The sequence below is a fragment of the Leuciscus leuciscus genome (assembly GCF_965113295.1).
Source record: "Leuciscus leuciscus genome assembly, chromosome: 1".
Classification (NCBI taxonomy): Eukaryota; Metazoa; Chordata; class Actinopteri; order Cypriniformes; family Leuciscidae; genus Leuciscus; species Leuciscus leuciscus.
The window spans coordinates 39,202,477-39,225,162 of record NC_138725.1 but is presented as its reverse complement, the minus strand read 5'-3'; the positions used below and the strand labels follow the sequence as shown (position 1 = coordinate 39,225,162).

Sequence of the window (22,686 nt, the reverse complement as noted above, 5' to 3'; positions counted from 1 at the left end):
ATATTCACAAATGTGTTAGCTATATGGCATGCAATATCTGATATTCCGATTGTCAAATACATGCAAGTGGAAGTGTATTGTTGTTTAAACACCTTTATAACGATCGCGTTAGTTGAGCTGAATGCTCGATATAATTTTATGACACAACATTTTGAAATGTAGGCTTAAATCAAACACATTTTAATTCAGATTCTGTATATATATATATATATATATATATATATATATATATGTATATGTGTGTGCAGAGCCGCCTTAACCTAATGTTAGGCCCCGGGGCTGAGAGGTTTTGTAGGCCCCCCATCCCCTCGATTAATAGAGTCTCATTTAAAAAAAAGTGTAATAGGTAATCTACATCACATAATGCATTAGTTTCTTTCGAGACCTACAACAGTGAGTTTTTTTTTTTTTATATTGTTTTTAATTTTAATATTGTTATTAACATATCACTGAGCACATAAACACAAGACACTTTATTTAACAACCACACACAGCAACTAAATTTCAACTTTATGCAAATGAGAAGCGATTTTCGCGAGCGACAACCAATAGGAAAGAAGCCTTTCAGTGGAGCTCAGCTCCTGTCACCGTCTCGAGTGCAGGAGAGACAGAAGAGTTCGAGGGCGATTTCACTGTTTTATATGATTTGACAGTAACTAACCACAAACATGGATATAATAAAATGATGCACGGAAAAGAAACTATCGACAGTCTCAGTGAGTTTATTCTGGATTTAGTGCGTAAATCATTTTGTTTACAAATTAGACGCTTTGCAGTTGTTATATAGCCTACATGTTAAAGATTTTATTTTGGATGTGTTCATTGTGATTATATTGGCTGGGTTTATAAAAGTTTATAAAATTGAAAGGATCATTGCTTGGTGCATTTGGAAACAAAGCTTGTCTATTTCTAAATGTAATCGCGTGCATCGCTGATGATTATACTGTCCGTGTGTTGAAAAAAACGTCGATTAAACACACTCGCAACAGACACCCCAAAGCGGAGACGTTAGCGGCACTGAGCGGACACGAACCGTAACGCCTCATTCGCGCCGCGGGACCTCTAGACGCGCATAAACGCGTCTTTGCATAGACTTAACATTGAAATCACTCGCGTCAGACGCTCTTTTCGCGTTTGGTGTGAACGCACCATAACAATAACATTAGAGCGACAGCACTACCAACGTCCACAAGCGACTAGCGACATACAGCGACAAAATCTGACAAGTTAAAACAATATGACCTTTTCAGCTCATCATAAACCTGAACATGGGAGGCCCCTGAACTTGGGAGGCCCCTGGGCTTCAGCCCAGGTAAGCCCGTGCATTAAGGCGGCCTTGTGTGTGTGTGTGTGTGTTGTGGGGGGGTTTTTAAACACCTTGTCAAGAATAAAAAGCTTTGCATCCTCTACACCCTTACCCGCTTGATATGCGAACTGTAGTGGATCTAATTTGTCTACAGTTAGGAGGATGATTGTGTCCTTCAAGATCTTTTCAAAACATTTCATGACCAGGGCAGTTAATGCAATTGGTCTAAATTCATTGAGGTCTTTAGGAGATTTTGTTTTTGGGATGGGTATTACTGTTGATGTTTTCCATAAATCAGGTATATCCCCACTATCAGCACATTTTTGAAAGATAACTGTAAAAGCCTCACTAAGCTGCTCGGCGCAATAATGGAGTGGACGCCCACAGATGGCGTCAGGACCGGCAGCCTTACCTATTTTTGTACTTTTAAGTAGTGTTGTGACTTTTTCCTGTTGTATTTTTATCCCTCTCTGAGGCTTCCACGTCTCTCTCAATGTGACTAGACTATCTGAGAAGGACCTTTCGAACCTGCAGAAAAATGTATTAAAAATATCTGGCAAATCGCCGTCATCTATACCATTCAATTTTATTGGTTGCCCTGTTCTACACACAGGCTGATTGATGGCTGCCATGGTTTTAATGCCTTGCCAGGCTGCCTTTAGATCCCCACTATTATATTGATTTTCAATTTTATTCTTGTATTAGCTTTCTGCTTTCCTTATTTCATTTTTGACTTCTCTTGAGACAGCTTTTTTCTCTACCAGGTCCCCTAAGTAGAATGTCTTTTTTTTCCTGTTGATAACACTTTTCAATTCCTTCGTTACCCAAGGCTTGTTATTAGGATAAATGACCACTTTTTTAGATGGAATAATCATATCAACACAATATTTGACATAGGCAGACATTGTTTCTGTGAGTTCATTAATATCATTACAAGTGTCATAAAACAAGTCCAATCAGTACATTCCAGACACCCCTGTAGAGAGGAAATGCTGTCTTCTGTCCAAAGTTTTATGTTTTTTTCCTCACGATCAAGGCGTCTGAACGCGGGCTTATACACAGGCATCAAATAAATACTGTTGTGGTAGGAGGCACCAAGTGGCGGCATAGCCATAGATCTATAGGCTCCATTTACTGAGCCATAACATAGATCTAAAGTGGTGTTCCTCTGCGTTGTAGAACAAGTTATATACTGTTCATATGATCTTAAGGTCTTGTCTAAAGTACAGTGATTAAAATCTCCTATAAAAAACTTGGGGGCCTCTGGGCAAATAGAGTCCAGTCTGTGAGTGACATCAACGATCACTTGCGCTGCAATTGAAGCATTGGCTCGCGGGTGAATATACACAAGCGTATAAAACAGCTGTTGGAACTCTCGAGGTAAATAGAACGGCCGGAGAGACACAGTCAACAATTCAATATCCGAAGTGCATATTCTTTCTCTCACTACCACAGTGTTACAGTACCTTTTATTTACGTAGAGGCACACTCCTCCTCCCCGACTTTTCCCAGTTGTCATCGGGTCTCGGTCCAGGCGAATTGGGCTACCAAACCCAGTCATAGTTAAGTCCTCGTCCCGGTCTGACTCCCTTAGCCATGTTTCCGAGAAGGCGAGAAGATAAGTGTCTCTTATGCCGGGTTGCACTTGATCCAAGCTTCCAGCTCATCTGTCTTGTGCCTTAATGACTGCACGTTTGACAACAGGATTGTGGGGAGTGGGGGTAGCCTACGGCGGTTGTCGAGCCTGAGGTTTTTAAGTCTCCGATGCAGGCCTCCTCTTCTCCCTCTTTTCCGATGTTTGCTCCGTGCATGCAATCTGCACAACTCCGCCGGAATATCTGGTATAATACCGGCAGACGCTGTTCGTAGGGAGATCAGAAACTCCCGGCTGTGGATAACTTTCCCCAGTACTCCATACTCCGAACCGTAACAGGTGGAGAGTTCAAGCAATAGCGTTATCACAATAGATATTGCGAACAGTTGATCGAAAGTCTTTAGAAGCCGCATCTCTGGATCACTTCCACTCACGCATAAACATTAACATCCACAATAAAAACTAAATAAAAACTCAATAAAACGAGTACAACAAACAATGGATGGGCAAGCTGTTGGGTCGCACACGCACTGGAGCGCCCCGGACGCACCGGGGCGTACTTGAATCAGAATCAGAATCAGAATCAGAATCAGAAAGAGCTTTATTGCCAAGTATGCTTGCGCATACAAGGAATTTGTCTTAGTGACAGTAGCTTCCAGTACACATACAATATAAAGTGACAAGACAAGTGACAAGTAACATAGGTATAAATAAAAAATAGAAAAAATAAAAATAAAATAAAAATAAAAGATTATAAATTATAAATATATATAAAGTTATAAGGTGCTATAATGAAATGTCTGAGGGAAGTATTGCACATGTTTGTTCCACAGTAGGGGAACATTTAAGTGTTCATGAGGTAGATGGCCTGGGGAAAGAAACTTTTCCTGTGTCTGGTTGTTTTTGTGCTCGGTGCTCTGTAGCGTCGACCAGACGGTAACAGTTCAAACAGAAAGTGTGCTGGGTGTGACGGGTCCAGAGTGATTTTGCGAGCCCTTTTACTCACTCTGGATGAGTGCAGTACTTTGAGTGTGGGAAGGGTAGTGCCAGTGATTCGCTCAGCAGTCCGAACTATCCGCTGTAGTCTACGGAGGTCGGTTTTGGTAGCAGAGCCGAACCAGACGGTGATGGAAGTGCAGAGGATGGACTGGATGACAGCTGAGTAGAACTGTACGAGCAGCTCCTGTGGCAGGTTGAATTTCCTCAGCTGACGCAGGAAGTACAGTCTCTGTTGGGCTTTCTTCACAATAGAGTCTATGTGAGTGTCCCACTTCAGATCCTGAGAGATGGTGGTGCCCAGGAACCTGAATGACTCTACTGCAGTCACAGTGCTGTCCATGATGGTGAGTGAAGGGAGTGCAGGGGGGTTTCTCCTGAAGTCCACGATCATCTCCACTGTTTTGAGCGTGTTCAGCTCCAGGTTGTTATAACTGCACCAAAGAGCCAGCTGCTCCACCTTCTGTCTGTACGCAGACTCGTCACCGTTCCGGATGAGTCCGATAACAGTAGTGTCGTCCGCAAACTTCAGGAGCTTGACAGAGGTGTCTTTAGAGGTGCAGTCATTTGTGTACAGGGAGAAGAGCAGTGGTGAGAGAACACATCCCTGTGGAGCACCGGTGCTGATGGTGCGGCTGTCGGACGTGATTTTGCCCATTCTGACTAGCTGTTGTCTGTCTGTCAGAAAGCTGGTGATCCATTGACAGATGGAGCTAGGGACAGAGAGCTGGGTCAGTTTGGTCTGGAGCAGTGATGGGACGATGGTGTTGAAGGCAGAACTAAAGTCCACGAACAGAATCCTTGCAAAGGTCCCTGGTTTGTCCAGATGTTGTAGGGTGTAATGCAGTCCCATATTGACCACATCATCCACAGACCGGTTTGCTCTGTAGGCAAACTGCAGGGGGTCCAGCAAGGGTCCAGTGATGTCCTTCAGATATGCTAACACCAGTCTTTCGAATGACTTCATGGCCACAGATGTTAAGGCAACAGGTCTGTAGTCATTGAGTCCTGTGATCTTTGGTTTCTTCGGGATTGGGATGATGGTGGAGCGTTTAAAGCAGAAAGGGACTTTGCACTGCTCCAGTGATCTGTTGAAGATCAGTGAGAAGATAGAGGCCAGCTGGTCAGCGCAGGTTTTCAGACAGGCTGGTGAAACACCGTCTGGGCCTGGTGCTTTCCTTCTCTTCTGTTTCCTGAAGATTTGACGCACATTATCCCAGTGCCGGCCCGAGCCTTTTGGGGGCCCTAAGCAGAATTTGATTTGGGGGCCCCCTCCCACCACACAGAGTCACCTGTGCTTGACGATTATTGACACAATGTCACGCTATAATGTTACATTATAAATTAATACAATGAGGTTATGTATTAATACAAAATAAATACTTAATAAAAAATAGATACTTAAAAAAGTTTTAACTTTTTCTTTACTCTTTTACTAACTCTTGGAAACTTCTGAAAACAAACTGTCACAAAACATATTAAAAAAATTATTTGCAAAATATCCTCCAACGTTTTGCAACACTTTGCAGTTTGAATGATGTCTTGTATGACCATGACGGAGTATGTTTTTTTATGTTTCCACTGTTCGATCGCGCCCGCGCCCGCGACTCACACACACACACACACACACACACAAACATATTCCAGCTTTGTAATCTTCCACTGTGATGTTTCCAAGCACATTTTTGCGCGTGTGAACAGGATGATTTTTTCCGTCGATATTGGAACGTGAGTGAAGTACAAAGCCTATGATAAAGAATAGTTTACCATCCAAATCCATCGCGAACGTTGAAACATTTTGATTCTAATGAGAGAGATACGTGAGCCCAACGCTGCTTACTTTCACAATTTGTGCGCAAAGTCACGGTAATGTTAAGCCATATCACAAAAATTTGATTTGATCAATGATTTATCCTTTAAATGTAATGATATTCAGAACAGAACAAGAATAAAAAAATAACTATAAACAAGCCAAAACGAAATAATTTAAAGCGAAAATTATTTCGTTTTGGCTTGTTTATAGTTATTTTTTTATTCTTGTTCTGTTCTGAATATCATTACATTTAAAGGATAAATCATTGATCAAATCAAATTTTTGTGATATGGCTTAACATTACCGTGACTTTGCGCACAAATTGTCTATGCACGCGAGGTTATGCGCATCAAACACTGGCAGACTCAGCAGCAGTTGTAGGCAGGTATATTGATCATGAAATCAGAATTTTCTTGTCTTGAATTATTAATCCTTTCATTCATTTATGTCACTTGTTTAAGTTAATTAATATGTAAAAAAAATAAAAATAAAAAAAACTCAATTGGGGGCCCCCTGGTGGCGAGGGGGCCCCAAGCAGCCGCTTAGTTCGCTTATGCCTCGGGCCGGCCCTGCATTATCCTCACTGATCTGAAGTGCAGGGGGGGAGGGGAGGGGGATGGCTGGAGGTGTTGATGGCTGTGTAGAGAGATGGTCAGGGCGGGTATGGGGTGTCTGATCGGGGGTCTCAAATCTACAGTAAAAGACATTCAGCTCGTTCGCAAGATGCTTGTTGCTGTCGATGCTGGGGGATGGTGTCTTGTAGTTGGTAATGTCTTTCAGGCCTTTCCACACTGATGCAGGGTCGTTGGAGGAAAACTGGTTTTCCAGCTTTTTTTTTTAATGTATTGTTCATTTATTAATTGAAGGGTATCATGTATCTGGATGCTGTGGCAACCATAACAGCTCTGTATTCTCATGGCTACCTTGTTTTGAATGGTACATTCTCCATGGATTAATTAGTGGTTCCTCCCATATGTATGCTGAAGGGTTTGGATGCAGCAGAACATTTGTGCAGCCTTGAAAAATGGTTGTTGTTGAATCTATGCTGAATTTTTCCAGCACAGTTACATTACTGGGTGCTTTTCTTTTGTTATTGTTTTTTTATCGACTTTCCTGTGACTCCACATCTCAGGAAGAGGGGAAAGAGCCACCGGGACCCAAACCTCTGCCGTTGCTGGGGAACCTGCTGTCCCTTGACCTCAAGAGACCCTTTGACACCCTTTGTGAGGTGAGAACTTGACATAGACACATTTCAACAATTATAGAAACATTTTAACATATGTCTTTCTTTGTGTCCTCCAGCTGTCCAGAAATTACGGGAATGTTTTCCAAGTGTTTTTGGGTCCTAAAAAAGTTGTGGTACTAGCTGGACACAAAACTGTTAAAGAAGCTCTTGTGAACTTCGCAGATGAGTTTGGGGAGCGAGATATTACACCATCTTTCAGGATAATTACCGATGGTCATGGTAAGAATAACTGAAAGCTGTGTTTGCATTTAAATCAGTTCTTAATTTACCATCCAAGGGCCAGATTTACTTACAGCTTGCGGCAGCGCAAACCCTTTTTTGCCATAAAAAAACTACTCTCAGGAATAACTAAAGACACACAGTGAATAATTAGCGCTGAAAATGCGTGGGCACAGTTATTTTTGCAGCTGACCTTATTGCATATCCATTTGTAGGAGTTTCTCTTTCAGAAGTAACATTTATGAGAGGAGAGTATTTAAATGAATCATGCAAGAAGATTTAATAAGGTTTACGCTCAACAATTTACTTTTGTGTGCTCCATTATTTACCACCAAAAAAAAAAAAAAGCATGTGTTAAACCATTTGCGTTTTAGATTGTGTTGGTCATTATGGAAATTATCCGGCTGTGTCTGTATTCTTCAATGTGTGCGTCATCAGTAGATCACATGCAGAACTTTCCACTCCCATCTGTCTTTTTTGGGATTGCGCTCTCATGCTAGTTTACCCAGATTAGTAAATATGGCCCCAAGTGTGTTGAGTGCTATGCTGTTTGTTATGTAGCATAAATGAAAGCTGTGCTGGCATCTCATTGTATTGGTTAGTTTTTAGAGGCCAAGCACAGGTGATCGTTGTCGTTCTTATTATTATTCTTCTGCTCTGGAAGTCTATTGCACCACATAGAACTGCTTGTGGGAAAGTTATGAAATTTGGCACACAAATAGAGGACAGTCTGAACTGTCACCATAGCAAGTTTGGTGTCTCAAACTCAATCCCTCTAGCGCCACCAACTGTCCAAATTTGCACTTATGGTTATGTTATAACATTTGAACCGTAAGACCTAGAAACAAAATATATATTTTCTTCTGATTCCTTGGCTCAAGACGATTTGATCCCTATGACGTCATTAAAATATTTCTGCTATTTAAAATTTTTTGAAATATTTTGGGACAATTTCGGCGCAGTGCCTCCTAGTGGTATAAAAGTAGATATGTAGATATGAAGTAGATATAAAAAAAATGGCTATTTTTGCTTATAACTTCTGAACTCTTTGGCCAAAAAATCTCTTTAGAATAGGTGCAGCATGAATCCCAATTTTCCCAGCATATTCCCAAAAATGCTAATAACTTTTGATTGCATTAGCCTATTGTAATGAATTCAGACCCAATGATTCCGTTGGCCATGCCGAGAACATAGATACCAATTTTGCCATATTTGGCCAAACTTCCTGTCATGATGGCAAAATGACTCAAAACGCCAAAACGGATGTTTCTCTGCAATGCTTTGGCACTTTGACACCAAACTTTGCTGGTGGTGTTATTGCCACCTTATTCTGACCACACCGCAATAATTAAGTCACAGCGCCTGATAATTGCTGCTTGCAGCTATATTCTGCTTATTGTTGCTCTACTGCCTTTGGAGTTTAGTGCAGCCAACTGCATATTAAGAAAATGTCTGATTGGGAATTTCTAATTTCTAGACTTGTGAACGGTTGGTTCTGTGTTGATCAGGGATCCTCTTTTCCAATGGAGAGAACTGGAGAGAGATGCGACGCTTCGCTCTCAGCAACCTGCGGGACTTCGGGATGGGCAAGAGAGGAAGTGAAGAGAAAATCATAGAGGAAATTCAGTATCTGAAAGGAGAGTTTGATAAGTTTGAAGGTACAAGCTGAAACACATTTATGGATATCTGTAATCATGCTCTTAGTTTAAAGGATCCGTTGAGAGACATTTGTTTTCTCTTCACAGGGAAACCCTTCGACACAACACAGCCTGTGAACTACGCTGTGTCAAACATCATCTCATCTATTGTGTACGGCAGCAGATTTGAATACACAGACCCACAATTCACAGAAATGGTCGACAGGGCAAATGAAAATATTCGACTTAGTGGATCAGCTTCTATGATGGTATGGAAGTATGTTTTACTGTATGTTTTTGGTGACTTCATTTAAAAAAAAATCATTAATACATGCTTTTTTTTTTTTTCTCTGTGTGTACTTGTAGCTTTATAATATATTTCCGTGGTTGGGTCCATTCCTCAAAAGCAAAAGGATTATTGTACAAAATGTGTTGAAAAATAGAGCAGAAATGATGAGGTTGATCACTGGACTGCTGGAGACTCTGAATCCACACGACCGCAGAGGGTTTGTCGACTCCTTTCTCATCCGCAAACAGAGCGATGAGGTACAGAGGATCACCTTGTTCCATAGAAATACAGGAGAAAGTAAAACGTAATCATCAGTTTGTTTATAAAACTAATTTCAAAATAAACTATAAAACTAATAATAGTATATACAATTTATTTTTATTTTATTTTATTGAACTTAGTTATTAAATTAAAATGAAATATTAATATATTTGGGAACACTACAATAACATTTTTTTTTTTTTATTTTTTTTTTTTTACCATTGGTTAACTACATTATTTATCATAAATTAACAATGAAAAATACTTCTAAAGCATTTAATTAATCGTATGTGATGTTATTTTCCATATTTCCATATTCCACTTTGTTAAAATTAAAATATATCTGGTAATTATTATTTAATAGACCCAAGTTAACATGAACTAAACATGAACTAACAAGAAACAGTTGTATTGTTATTAACTAACATTAAAAAAGATGAATAATTAGTGTAACAAAGGTATTGCTCATTGTTAGTTAATGTTAATGCTAACTAATGAGACCTTATTGTAAGGTGTTACAGACTGGCAGTTCTATTTGTAAAATCTGTTGACTTTTTAAATTCTTGTTGTATCATATGCCAAGGGTAAAAGTTCAGAAATGGACGGGGGAATATATCTTAATATGGTTCTTAAACTACACCTAAATGAATTTCAATGTTTCAATTTGTTTATTTATTTAGTTTTGAATGTATTATAATCAATGAAGAACTTTGAAATATTTTTTCTTTAGTATTTTATAAAAAGTATAAATTTGGGCTTTGTGGATTTGTACTTGTCAGCAATCCTGCAAGAAGGACACACACTTTCACCAAGAGAATCTTCTTGTGACAGTGGGAAATCTGTTTGCTGCTGGTACTGACACGACAGGAACGACTCTGCGCTGGGGTTTGATGCTCATGGCTAAATACCCTCATATACAGGGTAAAAACACAGTATTTAAAGTGTTTGTTCCCATGCTGATGTTTATTTTTTTCTCACATCAGCTGAATTCATTTGATTCGTAAAACACAAAAATATGCCATAATGCAGATCGAGTTCATGAGGAGATTGACCGGGTGATCGGTGGATGTCAGCCAGTGGTGGACGACAGGAGGAACTTACCGTATACAGACGCAGTGATTCATGAAACCCAGAGACTGGCTAATATTGTGCCCATGAATCTCCCTCATATAACCAGCTGTGATGTTCACTTCAATGGATACTTCATCAAGAAGGTCAGTCAGAAAAATACATATTTAGCCCTAGAAAAGATGCTATGTGCATCTTGAACATTGTCTTTTCTCCATTTTCTAGGGTACCACTGTCATTCCTCTGCTGACGTCTGTTTTGAAGGATCCAAGCGAATGGGAGAAACCAAACAGCTTTTACCCAGAACATTTCCTAGATGAGAAGGGCCAGCTTGTCAAGAGAGATGCTTTCATGCCCTTTTCTGCAGGTATACGCTCAACTCTAAACACCTAGTGTTTTGAAGAAATAAACATTTAATTTGGATTTAATTAAATTGAATCTCTCTCTCTCTCTCTCTCTCTCTCTCTCTCTCTCTCTCTCTCTCTCTCTCTCTCTCTCTCTCCCCTTCTCTCTCCCCCCCTCCCTCTCCCCCCCCTCCCTCTCCCTCTCCCTCCCTCCCTCTCCCTCTCCCTCTCTCCCTCTCTCTCTCTCTCTCTCTCTCTCTCTCTCTCTCTCTCTCTCTCTCTCTCCCTCTCTCTCAGGCCGAAGGGTTTGTTTGGGAGAGAGTTTGGCCAGGATGGAGCTCTTCCTGTTCTTCACTGCCCTCCTTCAGAGCTACCGCTTCACAACTCCACTTGGAGTGTCTGGAGATGATCTGGATCTCAAAGGAATAGTCGGAATCACGTTGAATCCGTCCCCACACAAGCTGTGTGCAATCAGACGCTCCTGATACTGGACAATCAAAACAGAAACAAGATATTTTACATCAATTTAAATAAGAACTGGCATGATTTTACTTGTTCTGAGTAAATTCAAAAATTTAAGTCTGCGAATAACTCATGAGAAATGTGTAAAATCACTTCTGACTTTTGCATTGCATGAAATTCCTTGAGAAACAGGTGCATGTATAATGTTTGTTCATTTTTTAATGTTAAAATTTTATTGTGAAAAATATCAATAAAAATGTATGTTGTTTTTGTCATAGTCATGTTCAGTTTTTTTTTGTTTTCATTCATGACATGTGTTCCCTTTGTTCTAGTTTCCTACCACTCGTCAGTCACCATGGACACTATTCATCTGTAACACTTAATTTCGATAGTCCACTTTAGACATTCTTCTAATAACTTTGCAGCTACATGTCAACTAACTGTCTTTAGAGGATTAGTAGACTGTCTGCTTAATATTTACTAACACTTTATTTTGTTGGTCTTCCAACAGATATTCTACTGACTATAAGTAACTTGGCAACTACAAGTCAACTTATTCTCCTAACCCGAACCCGAACCCTAACACCTAACCATAACCTTACAGTCTACTGACAGTCTACTACAGTCTACTAATACTCTAATAGTAATGAGAGTTAGTTGTACTTGTAGTTGCAAAGTTACTTATAGTTAGTAGAATGTCAAGTGGACTATTGAAATAAAATGTATTGAAATAAACTATTGAAATAAAGTGTAACCCATTCATCACAGTTGTTCGTCGTTTAGTTAATCGTCACTGTGTATTTAGTTCATGACGTGTTCTGTGGCGTTTTCTGGTATTGTTTGTGCATACCGCCGTGACGCGTCAGCCAGAGCCTGAGGAGATGAAGACAGAGCTGACCCTTGCCCCAGAATAGGAGCTCCAGCATGAGTCTGACCAGGGATGTGACAACACGATACCAGCGGACAAGGGAATCGTAACTGCAGAGAAGGAGGACTGGCTGATCAACTTCAAGGAAGAAATATCAACTCCCACCCTATCCCACCCGGTACCTTCATCATCGCTGGTTTTGGACATTACCAATGAGTGTGAACTATGATTTCGTCATCCCATCGATCCACATGGACTGTGCTATTAAAATGTTTCTGTCTAGTTGTGTGGCACCGCGAAGCTCGGCCAGAACTCCAGCCCCAATGCTGCCGTATACCTGCAGCCCTGCGACGTCTTCGGGGAGTCCCTGTGATGTCTAGCTCGGTCTCTGGCCTCTGTTCTCTTCGCTCCATCTCGGCCTGTCGACCTGTCGGCTCCATCTTGGCTCCTCCCTCCTTCGGCTCCACCGGAGACCCTCTGCCTTGTGGTTCCACCGGGCTCCCTCATCTTGCTTTCTCCTACTTGGTCGGTCATCACACTGCTTCCACCACGGTCTTACGGGCCATCCGCTGTGCACCGTCCCTCCACCCCTTCAGCTGCAGCAAAGCGAGTTCCTCCTTCCCTTCGGCATCACCTCTGGACTCCGTCACACTGGCTCCACCTCAGCCCTTGGGTACTCTGGCGTCGCCTTCGACGACTGCCTTGGTCTCCAGTACCAGTGATGTCGATCGTTTCCATCGGCTCTCCATCTGCGGCTGTCGAGCCATCGGCCTCGTCTCCGCCAGTAGTCCCCCAGTTGTTGTCAGCCTCGACACCAGCTTGGCTCCTCCCTCCCTCTACTCCGCCGTGGGCTTTTGGCACTGGACAGCTCTGGGCCTGTGCCTTCAGGCTGTGCCAATCTTTGCCGCAGAGATCTTGTCGTCCCCTCATCGGCAAACGGAGACGTGAAGTCAGACACTTTCTGGTTCCCGTAGTGACCGCTCACGTGGTGTTTGCATTCTTTACCACAGCTGAAGTGAAATAAATGCAATATTTGCCAAATAATACACAGATGTTTCAGAGACATTTTCATTCAATACTTTATGTACTGCTTCATACAGCGTCTGTTTGAACAAGAATAAAGTTCAACATAAGCTACTATCAATGAAGTGGAGTCTACATTTTTTAATCAGTTTTAATTCGATAAACATGACACAATATACCATCGCAACTACATGAAAGAGTGTTTACTGTTATACAAAACTGATTTGCGAGCTTTAGAAGAACTAAAGGTATTCGAATAAACACGAAACACACGTGATCGTTGTCATGCGGTGAGTCCGGCCAATCGTGGAACAGCTGTGTCGTCATCACAGCTCGTGCAGCCCAGTGCAGCCGCTCTTGAGAAGCTGCACTGGCTGAGTTCTCCGGCTCTCGAATCGCTCTCGCGGTACTTTGATGGCACACGTCACAGTCACGTGGCGTCGGCGCTGTATCAAGTCGGACAAAATTTCTAACCGGCATGCACTGCTTCAAGTCAGCCGCCGATCGGTCTGCGCAGAGATGCATGAATTCGAACAAGCCTTTTGTTTTCATTCATGACATGTGTTACCTTTGTTGTAGTTTCCTACATGTAGAATGTAGACACTAACGTACTCGGTTACTAACGTAACCTCGGTTCTCTCTAGAGAGGAAACGAGTACTGCGTAAATCTTACGCTAGGGGAAAATCTCTTTTCCGCGAGATACTGAAGCCAAAAATTATCCTTAATTTTGAAATAATGTAAAACGCGTTGCGGCAGCATGCAGACACAGGCGAGACGGCTTGTGCGCCTATTGGCTGCCCTGCGGCAACTGCAGCAGCCTATCGATAAGGCCCACTCGTCACGTCCCGCCAGAATGGGCGTGGTCAAGGGCTATAAACATAGCTTCGAGAGGCTAGCTCACTGGTTTTTCATCGCCGAAGCGAACCAGAGCGTGTGCAGGCACGGCAAGATACGCAGTACTCGTTTCCTCTCTAGAGAGAACCGAGGTTACGTTAGTAACCGAGTACGTTCTCTTACGAGAGGTACTCTCGTACTGCGTAAATCTTACGCTAGGGGAAACAGTGTAAAACGCTGTGCATGCTAAGATCCAGCACCAAAGTCCCAAGGGCAAGTGCCCGGGCTCATATAGTATATGATCATAAGGGACTCACAGAGAGCCCAGGAAAGAGTGGCTAGAATAGCATCATTCCTGTAATAATATAACATCTTATAAGGAGCAGTTATACTGATGATGTGTCGTACAGTCAGGGCGACCCCCGGCCTGGACTGACGAATATAGTGGGTCTTACATACTGCCCATAGAGCTGCGCGATCCAACAGCGAGCATTTGCTCAAGCAGTTTCAGTATTCTGGCCCGAACACATCAGGGCATACAGTACCGATTTTAGACCGAAAGCAGCTTAGCCTGCAAGGCGGGAACCTCTAGGTTATAAAACCTTATAAATGTAGACGGGGAGGCCCAGCCTGCCGCCATACAGATATCTTGCAAGGCAATCCCACTAGACCAAGCCCACGACGAGGCCACGCCTCTCGTGGAGTGTGCTCTGACTCCAAATGGGCACTGTAAGCCCTTAGAGGTATAAGCCAGCGCTATAGCATCAACTATCCAACTGGATAGGCTCTGTTTCGACACGGCAAGTCCCTTAGAACGTCCGTAGAGTGAAAACAAAGAGCTGCTCTGTCTGTCTGAAAACAGACGAGCGAGACACATAAGCTCTTAATGCCCTGACTGGGCAAAGGAAGCTTGCGTCTCCTTCCTCGTCAGAGACCGGTAAGGCTGACAGGGAATGACCTGCGCCCTAAACGGTGTGTTGAGGGATTTTGGAACATAACCGTGCTTAGGTTTGAGTATAACTCTTGAGTCATTAGGCCCAAACTCCATACACGTCGCGCTTACTGAGAGCGCGTGTAAGTCCCCTGTGCGCTTCACTGAAGCGAGAGCCAGAAGAAACACTGTCTTGAAAGACAGGTGTTTAAGATCAATCGTCTGTAAAGGCTCGAATGGGTCACCTTTCATGGCTTCCAGCACTGTAGAAAGGTTCCATACAGGGACTGAGGGAGGTCTGGGAGGATTCAGTCTCTTAGCTCCTCTAAGGAAGACGATGACTAAATCGTTCCTTCCTACTGACTGACCCAGCGTTGTTTTTGAGAACGCTGCTATGGCCGCCACATACACTTTGAGCGTGGAAGGGGTCCTGCCCTTGTCCAACAGCTCTTGTAGGAAGGAGAGAACCTCCGTCACCCCACAGTCTAGGGGCGACACGCCACGAGCTGTGCACCAGCTGGAGAACACTGACCATTTCGAGGAATAGAGACGTCGCATAGACGGAGCTCTAGCCTGCGTGATCGTGTTTAACACTCCGCTTGGGGAGGTCAGCGGGTACCCGTTGATGGCCCAAACATGAAGGGACCACAGCTCTGGGCGCGGATGCCAAAACGAGCCCTTGGCCTGAGAGAGGAGGTCCCTCCTCACTGGCACTGGCCATGGGGCAGTGCTTGCTAGCTGCATCAGAACTGGGAACCAGGGTTGGTTTTTCCAGAACGGCGCTACGAGTAGCACTGAGCATCCTTCTCTGATCCGTTCTATCACCTGAGGCAGGAGAAAGACGGGAGGAAAGGCATAGAGCGGGCGGCGGGGCCATACGTGAGCCAGCGCGTCCCTGCTCTTGGAGAAAAATTCCAGACAGTGAGCGTTTTCTTGAGACGCGAACAGGTCTACTTCCGCTCTGCCGAATTTCTTCCACAGCAGCTGGACTGTCTGTGGGTGTAGAGGCCATTCGCCTGTCGGAACATTGTTTCTGGACAGTCTGTCCGGTCCTACGTTCAGGAGCCCTGGCACATGCGCTGCTCTCGGCGAGAGCAGGTTGCGCTGAGCCCACACCAGGAGGCGTTCTGTCAGCCTGTGCAGGTTTCGGGACCTGAGGCCGCCCTGGCGATTTATGTAGGACACCACTGACATGTTGTCCGAGCGGACCAGGACGTGGTGTCCTCGTATTTAGGGACAAAAACGCGTCAGTGCGTTGTCTACTGCCAACATTTCGAGGCAGTTTATGTGTAGAAGCTTCTCCCGTTCTGACCATTGGCCGAAGAACGGTCTGCCCTTGAGCAGTGCTCCCCATCCCAAGGTGGAGGCGTCCGTAGACACTACCTTCACACTCGAGGAAGTCCCCAGGCTAACACCTGATTGGTACAAGTCGTTTGCTTTCCAAGGTTTCAGAGCTGCGATGCATTTCTGATTGACCTTGAGACGAAGCAGACCGGAAGCCCACGCTCGGCGCGGTACTCGCGCTTTCAGCCAGAACTGTAGCGGGCGCATGCGAAGCAAGCCCAGCTGAAGTACTGATGATGCTGAGGCCATGAGACCTAGCATCCTCTGAAATTTCTTGAGCAGGACAGATGCGCCGCAGCGGAAAGAGCTCGCTGCGCGCTGAATGTCTAGTACGCGCTCTGGTGACAGTCGCGCTATCATAGACAGCGAGTCCAGTTCTGTGCCCAGATATTATCTGTCTGGGAGACAGAGAACTCTTCGCCCAATTGACCCAGATTCTCGAGGTGATCGAGCAAAATGGTCCTGTGCTCTATGAGCACCGAGTGAGATTGAGCTAGAATCAGCCAATCGTCCAAGTAGTTCAATACTCGCATGCCCTGTAGTCTGAGGGGTGCGAGCGGCTAGAGACAAGCCGAACGGTAGGACTGAGCACTGATATGCCTGGCCCTCGAAGGCGAATCTCAAACGTCGCCTGTGACGTGACGCTATTTGTATTTGAAAATATGCGTCTTTCAGATCTATTGACACAAACCAATCTCCTCGGCGAATGTGCGTGAGGGTTTTTCTGGTCGTGAGCATTCTGAACTGTTGCTTCGCAAGCACTCTGTTCAGTTGCCTTAGATCTAGTATGGGTCTGAGACCCCCGTCTTTTTTCAGTACCAGGAAGTATCTGCTGTATACTGCCCTACAAAGCAAAAAGGCAGTAACTGCATTTTTGGTCAAAAATGAGTTATTATCATTTTCATGACATTCAAGGCATCCTTTGTTATGTGACAAAACATCTTATCTCAAATGTGTGTCGTTTTGGAGAAAAATGGTAGTCGTTTGTACAGTAACTGCAAAAAGCCCTAGTGAAACAAAGCATGAGTACAGTAACATCCATTACTGTATTCTTGTTATGTTTTACCTAACAAAAAATAACCGTGTTGCTGCGCAGTGAAGTTACTGTTTCCATGGTGAACACACACAGCTGATTTCACGGCATCCTCACGGGTAGTGTTGTCAAAAGTACCGGTACTTCGGTACCAAGTCGGTACTGAAATTTTTTAAATGTGAAGATACCAGCATTTCTGTAGTAGGGGAGACCGGGGACAGTTGCAACAGGGGATGGTTGCAACATGTCATTTTTCTCCAATCAGAAACAAGCTAGAGTGATGTCACTCATACTGCACATGCACAGTTAGACCCTCCACCCACCAAGAAGACAGTAGACATATTCAACATCTGCTGCTGCATTTATTGAACAAAACTTGTTTTGGGGGTATGAAAGTAAAAATTTTCATGAGATATATTTTTGTCATACTGTCCTGAACTTTTGTATGAATTAATCAAAACTTACTTCGTTTGAATTATTGTTTTGTTGACTTCTAAGTGACATGATTAGCATGTGTCAAAGTCAGTGTGTCTAGCAGGCGTATGATGTTCTGTCATGGCTGATAGGGTTGGGGACGGTTGCAACATGTTATAAATTGCATGTTTAATAAAAGTTTGTTGCATTGTTCAATTCTTCCTGTCTGACACTGAAATATGGAGAGATTGAATAGCATCTATAACACCTGCACACTGAATCTATGTAGGCCTATGTTCTACACATGAACAAACAAAACTCAATAACTGTTATTTGATAAATATGACTAAATAAATAAATAATAGGCTACAATAATATTATTGAAATAAATAATACTATAATATTATAGTAGGCCTAAAAAAGTTAATATTTTCAGAATTCTTTGCTCATTGAGACAAAAAGCTTAAGTTAATTAATGAAATTTAAGGTATTTTTAACATGTTGCAACCGTCCCTGGGTTGTGTTGCAACTGTCCCCTGGGTCGGGGTCAGTTGCAACATCTGACTTCTTCCATTCAAATAAATACTGTGAACGATATGTCATATATAATCATCTTTAAATGGTATGGGTAATTAGCAGACAGATGCAAGTTTAATATACAAATTTGGTTGGTCTAGTCCAAATAGTCTCTGAGTAATTGAGAGAAATGCAAAAAGTGTTGCAACTGTCCCCGGTCTCCCCTACCGGTACCCACTAATAGGAGCTGTTTTCAGTTGCTTCTGTGTTTATCTAAGCATATCAACGTAGCCGACATATACCACGATATACATATACATACTGTCTGTGTGTATTAAACCGCAAAAAGACTATTTAAATATTAACCCTGCATGTTCTGTTGGTCTCTGTGTGAATGAATGGCGCAGACGCGCGATTTCATTTACCTCACACACACACACACACACACACACACACACAGAAGCATGAGTGACGCTCGCGCTGTTTTCAGTCTCTGCTGCCTCACGATATGATGACATGATGAAATTCATCTCCAGAGCCGCTCTGAGAGTCACTTCATGAGCATTTTACCGTTTCATTTGAGAAAAACTATCGTCATATCATACACACACAGAAACTCAAAGGTCTTCACGGCAACCCGTCAAAATAAAAGTTCGGTTTAACTTGAAGAAATTGACAGAAATAATTATATTAGGCTACTGTACAGTAGATTTAGCCACGTCTCCATGTATTAAAAATACTACTACTACTACTACTAATAATAATGTGTGTATAGAAGGTTGCCTAATTTTCACTTGATTTTTTTTATAAGCAATTTTTAAGTTTAAACAGCATGTAGCCTTCAATGCTTATATGTATTATTTATTTATGATTACCGTCATAAAAAAAAAAAAATTCAAACAGTTAAATAAAATAGAAAAATAGTTTCAACAGATTTTGCTGTGGTACCGAAATTGGTACCGAGAACCGTAAAATTTTAATGGTATCAGTACCGACTACTGGAATTTTTGTATCGTGACATCCCTACTCACGGGACGGTTTTAACATTTGCGATTTCACCCTTCTAACTTCACACAAATTAGAAACACTTAGGCAAAATTATTTTTTGCTCTGTTAAATTGGAGTTTAACTTGCCTATATTGCTCCAAAGAAAAGTTGTTTTGCAGTGCTTTAACATTAATGTGATTTGTAGGTAAAGCAGATACTACATTACAGATACAGAAACACCCCAAGACACACATTAATCTAATACTCACACATAATAATGTGGTCCTATTCAAAATAAATTGTCCCCATTTGGGCCTTGATACAGCTTAGCAATGTGAGACTTTAAGCAGCCGTTTCAGCACCAGAACAGCTTCCGGGTGGAAAATATTGACCTAAAATTGGCAAATTAGTTTGGGTTTGGTATATCCATGTTCAGGAAAACAAATGGTTCCAATTATTTCAAATACAGTGTATCTAACACACCCAGAGTCCAATTTGTGGCAAAATAGTTTTTGGAGAATCTGTAGTTACTGCTTTTTTCCTTGGTATGGTGCCATGTTTTTGGTAAGTAATACAAAGCAAGAATACAGTAACTGCAAAATAGGGGTAAAATATCAAATTAAATATGAGGATTGATATGTACAAAGAATAAGCTAATATAAAGTAACAAAACAGCCACATGCCCAATAATCTACCTACAACTACTTAGGCTGGATGACAGGATAACTTTAAAGTCATTTTTCTCAGTTCTGCACTCTGCATAGTTACTGCCTTTTTGCTTTGTAGGGCAGTATAGCCCTCCTTCACTCTGAGCTTGAGATAAAGGCTCTATGGCCCCTTTGCTCAACAGTTTAAAAATTTCGGCTCGAAGTAGGTGGTGCTACTTCTGTTTTTACCGTAGCTTCGACGCGCGTCACATTGCGGCGAGGGCGTCGGCGAAACTGTAGCGAATAGCCTCTTTCTATAATGTCTAGCACCCACTTCAAAACCCCCGGGTAGCCTTGCCCATGCATCTGCACGAATGGCTAGGGGCTGAATGCGGAGCGCACTCTGGTCGCTCAGCGACAGAGGGGCTTCGGTGTGCTGTAACATAAGCGTCGCGCTTCGAGGCAGGGGGCGCGCTGATAACAGCGGGCAGATTGCCCGCGCTCGACTCCTTTGCGGTGGTCAACCGAGAGGGGAGGGCTGGGCGAGTCCCGTAGGACCTGTCATGTCTATGTGTGAATGTGGGCGCGGGATAGCGGGCACATTTACAACACTGAGAGCATTGTCCGCCTGAGCAGAGCGAATGCACGTTGGTTTTGTTTTTACAGAAACCTTGAGATATGCGGAACGTAGTGTTTGTGGGCACTGGGCAGTGGGCACATTTACCACGTTTAATGCGCAATCGACCTGGGTCGATTTCATGTGCGCGAGCCCTGTGTGACGGGCTGTGTTTGTGTGTAGGAATTTCGTCTACATTCGTAACGCCATCGGCCGTGGCCGGGACACCAGAAAATACACTCTTACGGGATTTATCTGGGTAGCCGTAAAAGCGGCGTTTGTGTGCAGGCAAGCGGGCTGTTTCGCCGACTTGTTTACTGCAGAATACACTGGAACAGTCGCATTTACTGGAACTGAACGAGCGGGAAGTTGCCATAGAAACAGAGAGCGTCAACATGCTGGCGTTTGTTTGCAGGCGTGCGTGTATTACAGCAGGCTTGTTCACTGCAATATTGACATTTCCAGTCGTCTGAACTTCAGAGGCGGAAACCATAGAAACAGAGTTTGGGTGCAGGCGAACGGGTTGTACCACGCGCTCGTTGGCTGCAAAATACACATCTGCAGTCGCCTTTTCAGGGAACTGCCAGAGCGAGAATTGACGGCAAAAAGTGTGTTTTGCCGGTAGACCCGGGATTCGATCGCGGGTCTCTCGCGCGAAAATCTGACGATCTACCACTGGACCACAGAGGAAGACACACAGACATTCAGTAGCGCGAGTATTATCAAAGAGCGTCAACATGCTGGCGTTTGTTTGCAGGCGTGCGTGCAAAACAACAGGCTCGCTCACTGCAATATTGACATTTCCAGTCACCTGAACTTAAGAGGGGAATGAGAAATGTGTCAGGAGTGGAGGTCGGCCCGGCCGCAGCGGGGCTAAAAACACCCTTTTCTCCTTTCGCCAGTGACGCACGGGAACCATAGAAACGGTGTTTGGGTGCAGGCGAGCGGGTTGTACAGCGCGCTCGTTGGCTGCAAAATGCACATCTGCAGTCGCCTTTCAGGGAACTGACAGAGCGAAGCATTGGCGGCATAATATATCTGCCGTTAGACCGGGATTCGAACCCCGGTCTCTCGTGCGAAAAACCTAAGATTCCGCCACTGAGCCACAGGGGGGAACACAAAGGTGTATAGATGCATGAGCATATAAGAGAGCGTCAACATGTTTTCTTCGGCGTTTGCTTGCAAGCGTGCGTGTTACAACAGGCTCGTTTGCTGCAATATTGATATTTCCAGTCGCCTAATCAGGGAACTGAGTTGTCTTTTCGCCGGTGAGTGACGCGTGAATGGGGCGCAAGGGCAGCTTTCTTGTAACGTAAAGAAAAACTAACCCCGATCGTCCGCTTCCAGCCTCCCTTGTGAACGGCGCAGTTTGCGCGGCTCGAACAGAGGGAGAGAGAAAGCTAGCCCCGTGACCGTCCGCTCCTGACATCCCCTGTGAACGGCGCGGTTTGCGCGGCTCGAACAGAGGGAGAGCAGGTATCATCCCCCAAGCAGGCAAGGCAAGCGGGCGAACCGGCGAGCTTTGCGGGTTGGGGGGGGCGGAGGAGCAGTCTCGGAGAAGGATGCCAGGTGAGTCCTCAGAGTCACCATAGGCAGTAACTGGCTCGCAGTGAGGGCGGTCGCCGTCAGCGAGCGCGAGCGCGAGAGCTGCGTGATCCTCAGGAAAGGGGCGTCTTGAAAAAGACGCCCGGCTCTTTTAGTGCAATGAGAGTGTGTGTCGCGGCGGCGAGCACACACACATACACAAAACACAGTAGCAGAGAAAGGATATAACGCCGGATAGCGCAGCAGGAAGGCGACTGAAGGCGGCGCGGGCCAGCGGCTTCAGAGTGTCGACTCGTCCCGCTGAAAGGCTTTTTCAGACGGCGCGGCTTCTCTCCGGATCCAGCGATGCGAGAGCTTCGCTGAAGAGATGAAAAATCAGTGAGCTAGCCTCTCGAAGCTATGTTTATAGCCCTTGACCACGCCCATTCTGGCGGGACGTGACGTATTGGGCGCGAAGCGCCCCCATTGGAGCTGACGTCACGAGTGGGCCTTATCGATAGGCTGCTGCAGTTGCCGCAGGGCAGCCAATAGGCGCACAAGCCGTCTCGCCTGTGTCTGCATGCTGCCGCAACGCGTTTTACATTATTTCAAAATTAAGGATAATTTTTGGCTTCAGTATCTCGCGGAAAAGAGATTTTCCCCTAGCGTAAGATTTACGCAGTACGAGAGTACCTGTCGTAAGAGAACTACAT

At 44.0% G+C, this 22,686-nt stretch overlaps 1 protein-coding gene and 1 long non-coding RNA gene across 3 annotated transcripts in view; one reads left to right on the top strand and one right to left on the bottom strand.

Moving 5' to 3' along the window:
- The window catches only part of LOC309508103, a 140,958-nt gene that overhangs the window by 95,152 nt on the left and 23,120 nt on the right, over positions 1-22,686 (bottom strand). The window lies entirely within an intron of this gene.
- On the top strand, positions 6,552-11,512 carry LOC309507319 (cytochrome P450 2K1-like). 2 transcript variants are annotated; one of them, XM_082181483.1, is made up of 9 exons: positions 6,552-6,937; positions 7,012-7,174; positions 8,683-8,832; positions 8,920-9,080; positions 9,178-9,357; positions 10,141-10,246; positions 10,391-10,575; positions 10,655-10,796; positions 11,071-11,512. In XM_082181483.1, exons 1-9 carry the CDS (start codon positions 6,734-6,736, stop codon positions 11,256-11,258), a joined length of 1,479 nt encoding a protein of 492 aa, XP_082037609.1. In that variant the 5' UTR covers positions 6,552-6,733; the 3' UTR covers positions 11,259-11,512. The 2 variants fall into 2 exon arrangements, with proteins under 2 accessions (XP_082037609.1, XP_082037608.1); XM_082181482.1 differs by having other exon boundaries at positions 10,141-10,282.

What these genes read in the sequence shown, in the direction of transcription:
- LOC309507319 (XM_082181482.1), top strand. Translation starts at nt 6,734, where the DNA reads ATGGTTGTTGTTGAATCTATGCTGAATTTTTCCAGCACAGTTACATTA. An exon ending in TCCGCAAACAGAGCGATGAG is followed by an intron (nt 9,358 to 10,140) that starts GTACAGAGGATC and finishes TGTACTTGTCAG; the next exon opens with CAATCCTGCAAGAAGGACAC. An exon ending in ATGGATACTTCATCAAGAAG is followed by an intron (nt 10,576 to 10,654) that starts GTCAGTCAGAAA and finishes TCCATTTTCTAG; the next exon opens with GGTACCACTGTCATTCCTCT.